Source organism: Podarcis vaucheri (assembly GCF_965113315.1).
Source record: "Podarcis vaucheri genome assembly, chromosome: 10".
In the NCBI taxonomy this organism is placed as follows: domain Eukaryota; kingdom Metazoa; phylum Chordata; class Lepidosauria; order Squamata; family Lacertidae; genus Podarcis; species Podarcis vaucheri.
Window position 1 is genome coordinate 55,634,737 of NC_138748.1, and position 17,326 is coordinate 55,652,062.

The 17,326-nt window shown below is 46.3% G+C and overlaps 1 protein-coding gene across 7 annotated transcripts in view; it reads left to right on the top strand.

Moving 5' to 3' along the window:
- Nucleotides 1-9,228: 9,228 nt before the first annotated feature.
- The window catches only part of IQSEC3 (IQ motif and Sec7 domain ArfGEF 3), a 150,326-nt gene continuing 142,228 nt past the window's right edge, over nt 9,229-17,326 (top strand). For 5 of the 7 annotated variants that reach the window (XM_082240395.1, XM_082240400.1, XM_082240397.1 and 2 more), the window contains exon 1: nt 9,229-9,994. In XM_082240395.1, coding sequence (XP_082096521.1) covers nt 9,426-9,994 — 569 coding nt within the window. In that variant the 5' untranslated portion in view covers nt 9,229-9,425. The remainder of the gene's footprint in view (nt 9,995-17,326) is intronic. The other 2 variants (XM_082240396.1, XM_082240403.1) reach the window with 1 other exon arrangement.

Sequence of the window (17,326 nt, forward strand, 5' to 3'; positions counted from 1 at the left end):
CAGCAACAACTGCAGGTCCAAAGATTCCCCATGCTTGAGAATGTAAGAAGATCTTAAACTGGAGAAGCCCATAGGCAGGACCTGAGCACAACAACACCCCCCCCTTCCAGCAGTTGCCAGCAATTGGTACTCAGAAGCACAATGCCTTCAACAGTGGGGGTAGAACATAGCCATCAGTAAGTCACAATGGATAGCCTTATCGTCCATGAATTTGCCTAATTCTCTTTTAAAGCCACCCACAATAGTGTTCATCACTGCATCTTTTGGGAGTGAATTTCATAGTTTACCTAGAGATTTCCACACCCTTTGGTGCCACAACCAATGAAACTCTGTCCACGGAGCTTTATTATGGGCTGGAAAACAGGCCCTCTGGTGCTAATTTCAAGGATTAGGCACATTGACATGGTTGGAAGTAATTCTAAAGATAACCAGTCCCCAAACAATTCATATTTCACCCCCTCCATGTAATACTTCTTTAAAAATACAGTACAGTCATACCTTGGTTCCTGAACGTCTTGGTACTCAGACGTTCTGGCTCCCAAATGCCACAAACCCAGAAGTGAGTGTTCCGGTTTGTGAATGTTCTTTGGAACCCTTGTGGACCTCTCCTGCAGAAGCCATAGCAGTCAAAAAAAGGAATATGAAAAAGGAATGGCCCACCTATCGAGTACTGCTAGTATTTGTTGAAGATAAGCCAATCCTGAAAAAATATGATGAAATTAAAAGCCACTTGACAGACTGGCTCCAATACTTTCAAATAAACCAAAGATTGAGTTTAGACAAGAGAGATGGTCTGGCAAAAGAAACTTCCAAGTTTGAAAAAGAGCTAACTCACAATAAAGGAAAGCATATTTCAGGAATATACAACTATTTATTAGAATGGGAAGTGAAAGAAGAGCAAGTTAAAGTTGTAATGGTGAGATGGACACAAGATCTTGGAAAGAATATCTACAGTGGTACCTCAGGTTACATACGCTTCAGGTTACATACGCTTCAGGTTACAGACTCCACTAACCCAGAAATAGTACCTCAGGTTAAGAACTTTGCTTCAGGATGAGAACAGAAATTGTGCTCCGGCGGTGCGGCGGAGAATGGAAAATATTCAAAGATTACCTAAAAACGTTTTGTCCAAACAATCTCCTTGTGGAATTAAACTGATCCTTGTAAAATACAATGTGCAAATGCTAATTTATTGGAGTACCCGAAAACAAATTAGAGTAATAGAATCATAGAATCATAGAATCATAGAGTTGGAAGAGACCACAAGGGCCATCGAGTCCAACCCCCTGCCAAGCAGGAAACACCATCAGAGCAGTCCTGACATATGGTTGTCAAGCCTCTGCTTAAAGACCTCCAAAGGAGGAGACTCCACCACACTCCTTGGCAGCAAATTCCACTGTCGAACAGCTCTTACTGTCAGGAAGTTCTTCCTAATGTTTAGGTGGAATCTTCTTTCTTGTAGTTTGGATCCATTGCTCCGTGTCCGCTTCTCTGGAGCAGCAGAAAACAACCTTTCTCCCTCCTCTATGTGACATCCTTTTATATATTTGAACATGGCTATCATATCACTCCTTAACCTCCTCTTCTCCAGGCCAAACACGCCCAGCTCCCCCAGCCGTTCCTCATAAGGCATCGTTTCCAGGCCTTTGACCATTTTGGGCTGCCACATGGAACGTGGAGCAAGCTTCTGGCTGTGCACTAAACGTAAACAATAATACAAGTACAATGAGAAGAATTGGAAGTCTTTTATTTAGAAATTCAATGAACAACTGTATAATAATGCAAATTCTTGTTTTGTATGTTTTTGTCCTTGTGTCCTTTTTCTTTTCTTGTCCTGATCTTTTCTTTTTTTGTCTTTGTGTATGTATATATTTTTGTGTTTTGATTCAATAAAGATGATTTTTTTAAAAAAAGGAACCTGAACGTCCAACGGGGCTCCAGCAGCTTCTGATGGCTGCAGGAGCTTCCTGCAGCCAATCGGAAGATGCGCTTTGGTTTCTGAACATTTTGGAAGTCGAATGGACTTCCAGAATGGACTTCCAAGGTACAACTGTAATTAGTGTACCACTGTTTAATATTGGCATGCAAGGCTAAAAAAAAGGAGCTGCATCTGTTGACATTCCCTTTTCTGCATTACTGTTAATGACTCAGGAGCCCTACCACCTTAGACCTGGTCACCCTGTGTGACTCTGGATCTCTCAGCTGTAACACTAGGCTGGTCACAGTACTTGGGAATGGAGGAAGAATGAAGCCATCGTTTTTATTTGTTGCCATGGCATAGATCACTAGATGGCACTGTGGCACACAGTCTTAACCAAAGAGATATATAGATATATTTCTTGGTATGTGTGTGTGTGTGTGAATTCTGAAAAAACACACTGATGGCAGTGAGAAGTGTAGGTTAAGGGAGCTGACCTATAGCAAACAGCAAGCAGTTTTTCATAGAATAATTGCAACAGCAGGATGGGAGTCAGACTTATATAACCCCAGAGGTCTTTCTGATTGCTTATGTCTTGGGAATAAACTGCTGAACACTCCCCAAATCCTGGACCCACACTGTGACTTCTTAACATGTAAATTAATAACATGCACTCTGGATGAAATACAGGAATGAAAGCTGCCACAAGACTGGGGTGGGGGGTGACAGCATCAAGAGTGGGCCAGCAAATTTATTGAGGACTATCACTGGCTACTAGTCACGATGGCTTTATACAATCTTCATGTTCAAAGTCAGTAAATGTGAAGGGGTACCAGCTGCTGGGGACCAAGAGTGGAAGAGGGCTATTGTCTTTGTGTCCTGCTCAGAGGCTTCATGGAGGCATCTGGTTGGCCAACAAGATCTAGATTTTGGTCTGATCCAGGAGGGCTCTTCAGAACAAAGCCCTGCAGTTCCTGTCTCAGGCATTCTACTCTTTCCTCTTTCCCATTGGCCCAACTCTATTCCAGGCATTTCCCCATTCAATGTGGACTCAGCTCCCGCAAACCATCTGCAAAGCCAGTTCATTTCCCTTGCTCCAAGTCCTGCATTAGGTAATTCTTACTGCTTCTCAAGCCTATTTCTCACTAAGGTGCTAAACCTGTGTCTGGGCTAAACCACTTCAGACAGCCAGGGCAGGGTGGGGGTAGTTCTCGCAACTGAATCTTAAATTCAGTATACAAAACAACTCGCTCCATGTAGTAAGCTAACATATTAGGGAACAAGTAAGCTAGAGCCCTTCTCATGGATATCTAGTTTTCAGGGTGGAGGGGTATTTTTGGACGGAGGGCCATTTAATGGCCTTGCTGAAGTGGTACAACCCAGATGTAGGTTTATCACCTAAGATGCTTCAATCCAGCTAAGCAGCTTTGCTTCCTATAATGCTGGCTGCTGTGCTCTTATTAAACTGTTTTTTCCTATATGTACACACTCACGCGTGCACACACACAAGCACAAATGCAGAGAAAAAACTGGCCGTTGCTTGTCTGTCATCTGTGCTCCAGCTGTTGCCTGATATTCTGCCTGCTCAGGATGATGGTGTCAGCAACAGAATGTTGATGAACAGAGCTCTGCCTGTGCAAATTCTGACACCAAGGTACTTTTGTGTAGGAACTCCTGTCATGCCTTGGAACATCTCTAGGGAGAAGGAGCAACCTTCCTGAAGCTGCCTGAATGGTAGCTTGTAAGAGTTTTCTATTTGGTCTTGTCTACACATCTGCTTGAGCTGTGCCATTCATAAGCTGCCTCCCTCACATTAATGAGATAAATTGGATGATAGCCAGTTTCGATGGAAGACAACATTTTTCATTTTGCTTTAAAGGAAAGGAGGGGGAAAACCCCAAACAGAAACACACTGTAGGCTTATTGATCATACTTAATGCTCAGTCTTCTGGGAAATTGCAAAAGAAACATAAGAAACCTGTAGATATAGAAGCCAGCTTCCAATAATTCCTCCACGGTGCAGTGTGGGCAAGAAACAGAACACAGGTTGGAACCAACACAAGGTGTTGTGCAGGCAGGACTAGGCTTGATTCTCAATGGTTGAGGTCACTGGGGTCTCTCTTTATTTCTCCCATAGATGTGAATGGTTACTATTTAATCCCATGGGAAAAGCAAAGTTGGGGTTCTGCTGCAGCAAAGCCTGCCCTATATGCTGAAACTGGGTCTCCTGGCACCCACTGGCATAAACCCTGCAGGGGGTGCAGTGTTTCTTTGTGGGTGTTTCCAGACAGGTATTTATTGTGAAATTGGTGATCTTCATGCATGCATTTTATTTGATTTTTGCAGCATCCATATGGCATGGTTGGCATCAAAATGAGTCTGTTATTTCCCTCCCCATTTATTCCAGATTGGCCCTTCCCGGGGGCGGCGCGGGGGGGGGGTCCCATAAATTGCAATACTGTACCTGAAAAGTCCATTAACAATACTAAGCCCCTGTCTAAAAGCACCCTATGGTTGCAGAGTTGCAACCCACCCCCTCTGCTGTTGCTGTAGTATACAAAACATCCTTCACCTAACATTATGATGGAGTAGGAAACCCCCCCTCCCCCAAATTATTTGTACACTTCCTGCCCCAACAACAACTTGTCAGATGTAGTGTTGCCATGTTCTAGGAGAGCATATTTTTCCTGGAGTGCATTAACTCATCACTGGTTACTTTGAAAGACAATTTATAGCCAACTGTATCCCCCGCCCCCATCACTGTATAGAATTTTGCATTCTTAAAGACACCCCCTTCTTTCTGATCATGTCAATTAATGCATAAGTATTTATCAACCGAATGGCTTGGTTGGCATGTAATAATAAACCAAACCATGCCTAAACACTAAAGAGTGCATGGAGCAAAAATTATGGCCACTTCACTCCTCCCTTGGTTCTACTGCTGATATGCTACTTAGAACTAAACCATGGTTTGACTTAGCATTATGTGTGACCCCGCGCTTGTGGCTTATCTCTACCACCAGGCAAACTGCAAATGATAAACCATGAACAAACCTGGTCTATGGCTCACACTGTGGAGCAGGCATAAGCAAACCCAGCCCGGAACCACAACTCCCACAATGCCTAGCTAACAGGACTAGCGGTCAGGGATGATGGGAATTGTAGTCCTGAAACATCTGGAGGGCTGAGTTCGCCTATGCCAGCTTTGGAGTGAACTAAGCCGAACAACAGCTTAGCACAGAAGTAGCAGGACTGGGAGAGGAGAGAAGCAGTCATTATTTTCCCTCTGAGTACCTACATGGCTCATGCATAGCCATGATTTATCTTAGTGCTATGTGGAATTGAACGTGAAGCAACTGGCTATAAATCCACAGCATTAACAGATTTGTCCAAAATTAACAGAAAGAGAAAAGTACAGCTAGCTTTAATTGAAACTTGTTAAATCGTACGAATTATGACTATGAAATATCACTCCCCTCCCCCCACTTATACAGCCTGAGCCCATCTTTGCCAAGGGTGAAGAATCTCACCCCTTATCTCTCACTCTCAGATAATTCACCCCACTAATTTAAATTCCTGTGAGAAACACTATGATGGTGGCATGCCACTTATCAATATATACATTAGTCCAAATCTTCCTGGCAATTTTCAGTGGGAATTGAGCCAATTCAAACTTTCACATGTTCTATGACAATAGAACACAGAAATATCATCGAAATATGAAGTAGAAATGTTCTGTGTCAACATTCAAGTTACAGCATTTGCACCCAGGACACTACAGCTCAGTTTTTTTCCAGGAGCCTTGGCTGCCATCCAGCATGCAACTGGAAGAATAGAGTTTCATCAAGAGCTGGGACAACAGGTGAGAATCCATTGAGAACAGGACTGGAGTCTGCCAACCAGATAGTTCATGACAATCATGGTTGAAGCAGCCCTTTTAAACTACCTACACTATCTCTGACTTTGTTCTTACCTTTGGCTCTTGTTCTCTTTCACCTGTTCTTCATCCTAATGTTGAATGGCCTCCTTGGACAGTGGCCTCTGTTGCCGGCTCAACTCTAGCAATTCATTTTGACTCCGAATGGCCTGCGACCTGCAATGTGTTTCTGTTTCGCAGAGTATGCAGATACATTGCATCCCCTATTATTTACTGAATCTATAAGTCACCATCCTTTTTTTTTTAACAAAAGGAAACTCAAAGTGGCTTACAAAACAGGGGCCCTGAAATTTATCAGGCCCTCCTTCTACATACAAAATGCCCAACAGCGAGAGGCAAGCATAGGAAGAGCCCTGCTGGATTAGCTCAAGGGTCCATCCAGTCCAGAACTGGAGGACCTTAGGCTTGGGGGCCTTTCTGGCCCTCAAAAGTCTCTCCAGGCCACACTCTTCACCAGCTCTGTTCTGTGCCCCCGCCCATGTGCTTTTGCCTCCCTGGAATGTGTCCTAAAAACTACAATAATCCTCTTGCTTGCTTGAATGGAGGGCGGGTGGAGAACTTCCTCTCCTTCACTGGAGGTTTTTAAGCAGAGGTTGGATGGTCATCTGTCATGGATGCTTTAATTGAGATTCCTGCATTGCAGGGGGTTGGACTAGATGACCCTCAGGACCTCTTCTAACTCTACAATTCTGATTCCAAGCAGGTGTGTGTGTATAGGTGTAGAAACCCCTGGCTCTTGCATGGCTGGAATGTAGCCTACTGTACAAAGGTTAGAATTACTCCCCACATTTTGTGTCTCTGGCCTCACCTACCACTGGCATGTGGTTCCTTATAATGGCATGAGGCCCTTGAAAAAAATTCCCCATCCCTGATCTAGTCAACCCCCTGGCTTCTCACAGTGGCTAACTAGATGCCTCTAACAAGCTACACAAGCAGGACATGAATCGTTCCCCAAAAGCTGGTATAAAGGTAAAGGGGCCCCTGACCATTAGGTCCAGTCGTGGCCGACTCTGGGGTTGCGGCGCTCATCTCGCTTTATTGGCCAAGGGAGCCGGCTTACAGCTTCCGGGTCATGTCGCCAACATGACTAAGCCGCTTCTGGTGAACCACAGCAGCACACAGAAACGCCATTTACCTTCCTGCTGGAGCGGTACCTATTTATCTACTTGCACTTTGACGTGCTTTCGAACTGCTAGGTTGGCAGGAGCAGGGACCGAGCAACAGGAGCTCATCCCGTCACAGGGATTCGAACTGCCGACCTTCTGATCGGCAAGCCCTAGGCTCTGTGGTTTAACCCACAGTGCCACCCGTGTCCCAAAAGCTGGTATACAGTGGCACAACAAGAGGTTCCATTCTTCTGAGCATATGCAAAATTCTTTTCCCTGCTTGGCTGAATAACCAGGACAATATCACACTCTTCTGAGATTGCAGGTAAAGGTTCCAAGCCAGAAGTAGAAGCAGAAGAAGGAGAAGTGCAACTCTCACTTTGGTTTGTGCTATAACGTTTATCTTTAAGAAATTAAGCAGAAAATGGAGAAAGGCAAACTGGGGAATGATATCAATAAGCATAGGAGAATAAAATACACCAGTAAAGGAGACTTTCTCGCAGAACTTTAAGGGAAGGAGGGGGATGCAATATTTCTGTTACTAATAAATATACCTTTGTTTCATAGGGATTTATGTTCTTTTCTTCCAGCTGCTCCATATTAGGAGAGGAAGTGGATGCCAGAGCGTTATTGAGAATGCCAGTCAAAAGCATGCCAGAATTATTCTGCACATTTTGTATAAAATGCTGGCCTGGAATATTAAGGGCAAAATCTAGAAAATTATTTCCTACGATCAGGAAAAATGAAAGCAACCCAGGCCTGCCGCATCGGATGGCTGTGGGGTTTCTATGATGTAACAGCTCCTCTTGCTCACGGGGCTGGAAGTCGGAACTGTTCCATGGCATTTGCAAGAAAGGCAGTGAGGGAAACAGGAGAGCGAGGGAAGCAGAGTAAATCTGGGCAGAGGTGGTACACAGCCGTTTCTCTAGAAAAGAATATGAAGAATCTTTCATGCTATTGACTAAGTGCTGATATTTAAGAAATATGATATATATGGTGTCCTGCTTTCCCCTCCAAAAGGAATCTAAACAAGAAGCACCAACCCACCCATCATGCAAAACGAAAAGTAAAAAAGATCAGCAAATAACACAGCAGCAATTGGCTGCTGAAAGCTGCAGAATAAGAAGAATACACAGCAGCCCACGACTAGCTAACCGTTTCTGTCGAAAGCTCCCCAAATTGCCACGTTTCCGTTTGGGAATGGAATCTGCTCAAGGATGGGTCTAGGCAGGCCTCCCGAGGGGGCGCGCGATGACCAGCCCACAAGAGCAGTGGCGTAGCGTGGGTTGTCATCACCCGGGGCAAGGCAAGTAATTTGCGCCCCCTAACCCGTGGATTTGCGCCCCCTAACCCGTGGATTTGCCCTAACCCCAGATGTTGCGCCTGGTGCGGCCGGCCCCCCCTGCACCCCCCACGCTACGCCACTGCACAAGAGAAATGACCAACTCCTTCTGTCCGCACCAAGGGGCACGTTGAACAGGTCTTCTGGTGTTGATGGGAGTGCAGGGGGGGGGGCGGATAAATGGGGTGGAAGGCAGCCACAGTATACAGTGTAAAGGTATAGGCTGCACGCACGCTATACCTTGGAAGCACATTTGAAGCACATTTCCCCCTCCTCAAAGAATTCTGGGCCCTGTGGTTGGTTAAAGGGTTGTTAGGAACGGTACTTCATTGAGGGGCGAACTACAATGGCCAGAATCCCCCGAGGGAAAGAGTGGGCTTGCCCTGTGCCCCCTCCTTTTCCACACAGCCCTTTATTTTCCCACCTCGCTTCCTTCTCCCACATCCTTGCTTCCCCGCACGCCTTCCTTCCTCCTGCTCTAAAGGGCCCCCTTTGTCCCTCACGCTCCCGGACCCTCTCCTTTTGCTTTCGTGACTCCGCTCACCTTTCCCCCCTTCCGTCCCGCGCCTCCCCTCCGTCCTGCCCTCGCGCTCGCTCGCTCGTTCCCCCCCGCCCCTCTTGCCCGCCCTCCCCGCTGCCCTCCTCCTCCCCAATTTCTCTCCCTCGCGGGCTACGCGGGGGGGGGAGGGGCGAGGAGGGCAGGCCTGTTCCAGAAAGTCTCGTCACGCGCTCCTCCCCACGAGCCTCTCTCCAGCCCTGCTCGCCTCACGCTCGCCGCCAACTTCGCCCCCTCGCCCGCCTCTCCCCGGGGGAAGCGCCCCGGCCTCCCGGCGGTCTCCTTCCCGCCCGAGCGGGTGGGCGGCGCGTCTCCGCCCTGGGCCCGCCCCGCTTGCGCGTGACGCCGAGGCCGCGAGGCTGCCGCCCGCCGCCCTTGCTGCGTGTGTAGGCTCTGGGCTGCGTGTGCGCGTGTGTCCACGCCAGCGAGGGAGCGAGGAGAAGGCGCGCGGGCGCGGAGGCGGCATCCTCCTCCTCCTCCTGCTGCTGCTCCTCGTCTCCCCTCGGCCGGAGTCCCCTGTCAGGCGGAAGGCGAGGCGAGGCGGGCGCCGGGTACCGCCGCGGGGCATGGAGAGCCTGCTGGAGAACCCGGTGCGCGCCGTGCTCTACCTGAAGGAGCTCACCGCCATCGTGCAGAACCAGCAGAGCCTCATCCACACGCAGCGCCAGCGCATCGACGAGCTGGAGAGGCGCCTGGACGAGCTCAGCACCGAGAACCGCAGCCTCCGCCAGCAGCACGCGCTGCCCGAGGAGCCCACGCAGCAGCAGCAGCAGCAGCCCAGGCTCCCCGCTCCGCCGCCGGCTTGCCCACCGGGTCCTCCCCAGGGCCAGCAGCAGCAGCAGCAGCCTTCGCCGCCGCTGCCGCCGCCGCCACCTCCGGAGCAGCCTCGGCAGGAGCAGCTTCAGCACCCGCAACAGCTCCCGGCGCCTCCGCAGCCTCCCAGCAGCAGCAGCAGCAAGCAAGCTCAGGCCAGCCCCAGCGGCAGCCGGACGCCCGCCCCCCACCAGCACCCTCCGCTCCACCACCACCACCACCACCCCGAGAAGGACGGCAGGGAGAAGAGCTGTTGCGCGGTCCTGCTCCAGCACAAACCACCCCCGGCCATCGCCAAAGGCGTCTTGAGCAGGAGACCAGAGTAAGTCAGGAAGGGGAGGGGAAGGGGGAGGGAGGCGAGGAGGAAAGAGGGGGCTCTGTGTCGCCAAGAGCCAGCCCCCCCCGCCGCCCCAAAGATGAGAAATTCATTTATTTGGAGCCTTCATGCACCCCGCTTAACGCTGCCGTCTCCATCGGTGTGCAATCCGGTTCAAAAGACGGCAGGAAGATGGTCCTAGGAGCAAGGATCCTGCCCCGCATACTGCCGCTGCAATCTGACGGAGTGGGCGGGTGGGGAAATCCCTTCCCCGGTGTATTTCCAATTTCCATAGGATGCCAGAGAAACGAAATGCTGCCTAGGCAAGAGGCGTTCAGTTCCCTGCTTCCGAGCTTCCTTTCTGCTATGTGTGATGATATATCGTCAGAAGAAGTTTACATTTTTGAAAACACAAGCCACTCTCCCCCTCCCCCCCCCATTTGTTGCAAAGCATGTCTTGGTTGTTTTCTGCCGGTTGTAAATATGTTTGCGATAGCCAAAGCAGGAAAGAATGATTTCCTAGGAAGGCATAGGCTGGTGTCAGATTTTGCTCAATTGTTTGGGCAGTGCAGCTGCTTTACAGAACAAAAATTTCCAAACCGTAATAGCTCCTATTACACAACTAGGATTTCCCCTTTCATTAAAGATGCAGTAGGGAAACATTGCAGATACCTTTTCCTATTGACACAAACCCTTCATATGTTTGTTATTCAGATTTCTTTTACCTGTGGGTTTATATAGTGTGGTTGGGTGACTCTCGGATTCTGAAGTGGCAAAGAATTGTTTTATGGGGTTTTCTTTATCAGCAAAGAAAGCCTGGTTGTGTGTTTGTGTACAGTGTGACTGTGTGCTCGTGTGTGCATCTTATATATGCATATGTGTTATTCAAGAGCTCAAATTTTGCTGCAATGAAGGTTCTAAAGTGGTACAGAAGAATTATGTTTTTTCCTGGGTTATGCATAAACTGAATTGTAATTGCCTAGTACCTTTGCAAATGCATCTAGCTTAGAGATAGCTCACCTTTCTCTCCAAGGTCTTTTCAGTCGACAGATTCCATTAACCTCTTTGCATACATGTGGATGATAGAGGCCAGAGCTGCTATGGTACAGGGGAGAGACAAGAATAAAAATTCACTTGCAGGTACTTCAGGGATGTAGAAGTAAAGTTGCGTTTTTAAATTCCAGCCTTGACCTTTGACTTTAATGGCACTGAGGCCCATGAACAACATTTCATTTATAGTTTCAGGAGTGGGTTTCTTGCTTCCTTCCACCGTCTCCTATTTGTTGTAAGTGGGGAATCTTTTCTGATCTTCACTTGTATATAGGATGTTTTCTGTAAATATGGGACTAGCAGCAGAACTGTGAAATCATTCATTGTTTGGAGAGGTGGCCCATTTCTCTCTGAATGAGGCTGGTCAGAGAAAAGAACACATAATGCTAGTCATCTTTCCCTCAATGTGCAAAATGAATATTTCTCCAAACTATAGCTAGCCCTTTGCTATGAGCAGCTTGTAATCAAAAAGTCAACATCTTGTTTATTGACTAACAGTAGTATGTGTTTTGCAGGTATGTGTTTTGCCAGGGGGTAAATAAATTGCAGGATCGGGCCCATATTCCTTCCAAATGAAGCTGCAAGGTCTCTTCTGCTGCAAATTCCACGTATTGAAATGCAATTTAAACGGCACTACTATATCAATGTAAAAACGATTGTGTTGGAGAGGAATTTCAGAAATCTATATAAAAAACCAAAACCTAGTGGGTTTTATGCAGTGAAGCCAGTGTTACAAATGTAGTATTGACAAGATTTCCCTTTCATCTCCTCCTAATTTCTCACATACGTCACTAAGCAGAATGATGAGTCGGTTTCAATGCATGGTTCTGAATAGCTCTTTCCTGGGATACGAATCTTATTTATTGCAAAGAGGGAAGAAGGGAATGGGACTATACCTGGTTAGTTCTTAGCCAAATGCCCAGGTCTTCAGGACTCTGACACTCATTGTTGAAAGGAGACAGCAGAGCAACCCCTGGTGCCCTCTCTGCTCACCGTAATTAAGATAGCCTTCTGTTTTATTCTATAGCTTCGCCAGAGAAAAAGTTTGAGTAAAGATGCAAAGTGCAACATGTTTGGGAGATTTGTCTTAAACACCCCTTATACATAACAAGAACTTCCTCTTGAAATATCTTTTACTGCTTTTGACTACTGTGTTGAATATTCCCCAAGTGCCTACAAGGCAATATCAGGGTCTTTTTATGTAGTAAATTTTAGGTGGGGAGGTGGTGGTGACAGGAAATATGTGTTATTGAAAGTACCATATGTTCAAAACCACACATGAGCAAAGCTATCTCTACCACCCTTTGTCTATAATATTCTAGTATTTTCACAGTCGTAATTTGAACCCTAAATGCTGTAGTAACTGCTTTTGGAACTGCTTCTTTCGTCTGATCCAGGACTCCAGTTGCTTGACTGGAATGATAATCGGGGTAGAAAATGGCCATTCTCTAATCAGTACACACATGAGATTCCTTAATATGTAACTATCATGTATGGGTAGAAGAGGCTTGAACTGATTCCCTCCCCACATCACCTGAAAGGGCTGAATAATGATATTGTAGTGCCTTGCAAATGCATTATGTTTTGGAAACAAAACTGCAGACAGCTAATTCTGCTGCATGTATATGTATGCCCTCTCATCTTCAAGGACCACTCGAAGGCCTTGTTTTATTATGATATCATTACTGTGATATCATTTGGGAACCAGTCTGCTTTGAAGACACTGTAGTCATGCATTAGAAGAGCTCACTGTGCAAAGCACAGAATGGAAAGGGGGTTGCTCTGGACTTCATGAAATCCAGATTGAACACATCTGCTGTGCCACTAACTTCCCGTGCTCAGTCCTTCTATTATCTTCAGCTAAAGATCTCATAAAAGGGACGTGGGTGGTGCTGTGGTCTAAACCACTGAGCCTAGGGCTTGCTGATCGGAAGGTCAGTGGTTAGAATCCCAGCGACGGGGTGAACTCCGTTGCCCGGTCCCTGCTCCTGCCAACCTAGCAGTTCGGAAGCACGTCAAAGTGCAAGTAGATAAATAGGTACTGCTCTGGTGGGAAGGTAAACGGCGTTTCCGTGCGCTGCTCTGGTTTCGCCAGAAGCGGCTTAGTCATGCTGGCCACATGACCCGGAAAAGCTGTCTGCGGACAAACATTGGCTCCCTTAGCCGGTAAAGCAAGATGAGCGTCGCAACCCCAGAGTCGTTTGCAACTGGACTTAACTGTTAGGGGTCCTTTACCTTTTTAAAGTTCTTATGTATCATGGTTGGGAATGCATATTGTGAAGCCACTTTGGGGTGGCTTTTACGTAGGGGATGATCCACTGGGGAGTTTTCCTGCATGCCCTTGCACACTTCCTGGTGTGGTGCTGGCATTGTGTAGTTTCATCATGTCCCCTCCTGTTCTTATGACCTTGGAAGTGAAGCAGTCACATAGGAAACTGGTTTGATGCTGTAACTTCCTGTGCCAACAGTGTTGTCATGGTAGGTCTACAGTCACCTGGAGGCAATGGTTTCCCTTTTACAGGTACTGGAGGTGTATGAGGAGGAGCTGTGCTGCAGTCCCCATCTCCCCGTCATTCTAGATAGATATGTAAAGGGCCTATTGGCTTCCATCCTGGTCTCAGGGTGTGCTCTGAAGGCACATGAGGCCACCACGTTGATGAAACTAGTTATATCTTGATGTGGCTAGTTTTTGGATGGGTGACCATCTAAGAACACCACGTATGCATTGGAGGAAAGAATGGATAGCAGAGTAACAAAATAGACAGGTAAAATGGTGAAGGAGAACTTCACCACAAAGAACTATACTCCACAAAGCACTTAAACAAAGTTACCTTTTGAATAGTTCTCCATCTCTGTCTTGCTCATACTTGGTTATCAGTAAGTCCCATTGATTTCAGTGGCATTTGCTTTCAAATAAGTCCTATTCTGAGGATGACAGCTTATCAAACTCGGCTCTGTCTGCTGGTCTGTGGCACCGGTGTGTTGCATTGCCAGTACAATGCTATATTTTGTGTACTTACTCTGGTGTAGCTCTAGGCATTCCTCATCCTAAGCACTTGATGCACTACTGGTGAGTCTTAGGATCAGGGTGCTATCCGGAGGCTTCTGTGAAATGAAACTAGCTTAAATTCTGATTTTAAAAGTGTCCTGTCTTTCCTGAACTCAATGTACTTATTATACTTATACGTATAAGTATAAAAGTATAATCATTTTATAAAAACAGTATTGGAACTGTAATGAAAGAGCATCACAAGCAGAAATAAAGAGCCAGCTAAAAATCTCAGTCTTTTGGGTGTAATAGCAAGGCATGTTCGAACAAGAATACAGGAACACCTTCGCTACTCTGTAGGATTAATTTTTAAAGAGAAATAAGGACTGGAACTGATGAGGTTCCCCAAGGAGGTAATTCAAGATACAGTGGTACCTCGGGTTAAGTACTTAATTCATTCCGGAAGTCCGTTCTTAACCTGAAACTGTTCTTAACCTGAGGCACCACTTTAGCTAATGGGGCCTCCTGCTGCTGCTGCGCCGCTGGAGCACGATTTCTGTTCTCATCCTGAAGCAAAGTTCTTAACCTGAAGCACTATTTCTGGGTCAGCGGAGTCTGTAACCTGAAGTGCATGTAACCTGAGGTACCACTGTAACTGGAGCTACCAGTTAGGTCTTTTTCTCAACCTTGCTGATGTTACTTTGTGAGTGAGGATACTTAGTGGGGATATGTATTCTTTCAGTCATGTTGAACCCATGCCATTTGTGTATCCATGTTTGTGGCTCAGGCTGCCTACTCACATTCTGAGTTTTGTGACATGGGCTCATCTTCTTTCCTATAGTTCTGTGTGTTCCCTATTCCAGTAACTCTAAATAGCAAAGTTTACATCTGTTATACTGGAGATGGTTTAAAGTTCTCCCCAGCAGGTTCTCACTTAGCTCACTTAGTGCAGTGTTTCCCAAACTTGGGTCTCCAGCTATTTTTGGACTACATTTCCCATTATCCCTGACCACTGTTCTTGCTAGCTAGGGATGATGGGAGTAGTGGTCCAAAAACTTCTGGAGACCCAACTTTGGAAAACACTTGAGTTAGACGCTTGTAGTTACCCATGAGCTAAATCAGAGATAGGGAACCTATGGATCTCCAGGCATTGCTGAGCAACAACTGCAATCAGCCCGAGCCATGGTCAGGAACGATGGGAGCTGTAGTCCAGCAACTTCTGGAGAGCCACAGGCTGCTAAATACAAAAGTTACATCTTGATAGAGCAAGCAAAAGGTAAAATGTCTGAAATCCTGGAAGGTGTCAGTGTAGACCAGACTGAGCTGGATGGACCAGTGTCCTGACTCAGTACAAGACAGCTTCCGATGTTCTTCCACTAAGCCTTTAACCCCCGAATCCCTACCCACTAGCTGAAAGACAGCCTAACTGCATTTTTCTGTGCATTCACCCCCTGTTACCCTTTCTTCTTTCTGCCATCTCTTCCTCCATTCGTAGAGATGCAGATTTTAAATGCCTTGTAGGTGGTAGGATTTGTTTCATTTATGTTGTGCTGTGAAGCATTGTGTGGATTGGTGATGCTGTGTTCACAATGCTTTCCCCTTGTAAATGTTCCTTAAAAGGAATTGTAGGCAAAAGCAACCAAAACACACATACAAATTCACAAAACTGTACACTATAGTTCTAATAACAGCGAGTATTATTTTTCTGGCAAGAAAGAGATCACTTATGCAGAGAACTGTTAATTGCTGCTATGCATAAAAAGTGGTTGAGGCCTAATGCGGATCTTTCCTGCAGAACGAGAGGTGGAGGAATAGATGGGAGGGGGGGTGCATGTGTTGATTTTACTGCGGGAATGAGGCTGGTTGCTCCATTTCATTCCTCTTTTCTGTCTAAGAACCTCTTGCATGAGTGCTGCTCTTAAATCTTTAGAGGCCAACCATTTCCCTCACCCAAATGCAAAAAATAAAATTAAATTAAAAATAAGGTAATCTGTTCTGGAATGTTTGGTGTCTCCCCCTCTCCTACCCCCAGAAAAGCATGTCAGATTAGTATCCGACAGAAGCAGGCAAGAAAGCTACCTTGATCAGACAATTTCCTGTTGTAAGACTCAGCTTCAAATTACTCCCAGATGCATGGAACATAATTTCTGCCCCCGCACCATTTTTCAGAACACTAGGCTACCATCTCCATTTTTTGCTGTTCCCTCAAAACCCTTTTTATGATTGAATTACAACAAGGGAAGAATTACACACCTTAACCTAGATGGTCTCACATCCTGCTGCCTTCCTATCTTGACAGAATTCTCTTGGGGGGCTCACTTGCATAATCAGAAGCCCAAAACAGGCATTCCTGGGCACACAGACAACTTGGTTGTGAGTCTGAACCATTTGTGTGTGTTGGGGGGGACGACGCAGGAATTAGAATCCAATAATTTGCAATGTTTTGGGGATTTTTTGTCGCTGACCTGTAAAAAGCAGACATGAAAGTGTTTCATGGCTTCATGCTCAACACGAATAAACATTGTTAGTCTGAATTATTTAAAGTAACTGTCATCAAGCCCAAATTATTGACGATGCAGAATACTGACTGCTGGGCCACTTGAGTGACACAGATTGTGCCACCTTGCTTGCATCAAAGAGGTCAGTGTTGCAGGCAAAAGGACCAGTGTAAATAAGAATGTCAGGCGAGACTGGCTACTGGGTTAGCTTTTCTTGTCCAGCATCCTCTGCCCCACAATGGCCAACTGGTCAAGTCATACACAGGCAGGACAAGAACACAATAGTAATAAAGAGCATTTATACAGCTGTTGAGTGTGTGTGTATACCACCTTTATAGCGAAAGTCAGTGTTATTGTTATAATGCAGATGTGAGGATGTGGCACAACTAAGGTTTGGTAACTTCAAGTCAGGGTTTTGGGGTAGAGGGTAGAGTTTTCAGTGTGTGCGCATAGGAGAGAAAGGGAGTCAAGATTGCAGTATGGTTCAAAGGCTTGCTCTTAAATATATTCAAGGCAATTACGAATAGAGAGTGCCAGTGTGCAATGTTTGTTGTTGTTACATCATAATAATCAGCTATGGGTGTTTTTGAATAATAATGTGTGGTCTGAAATGTGAAGTAGAGTGGGGGTTTTTAGGGGGGGAGGGAAGCCTTCCAATAATGAACTCATGTGGCAAATTCTGGCAGAAATGGAGTCAAGCTGTGGTCAGTGTGGAGCAAGGTATTGGCATATTTGGGGAATCCTAATGTTTTGTGAAAGTACAGAGAATATATATGTCTAAGGGGGCACAAACCAATCCTT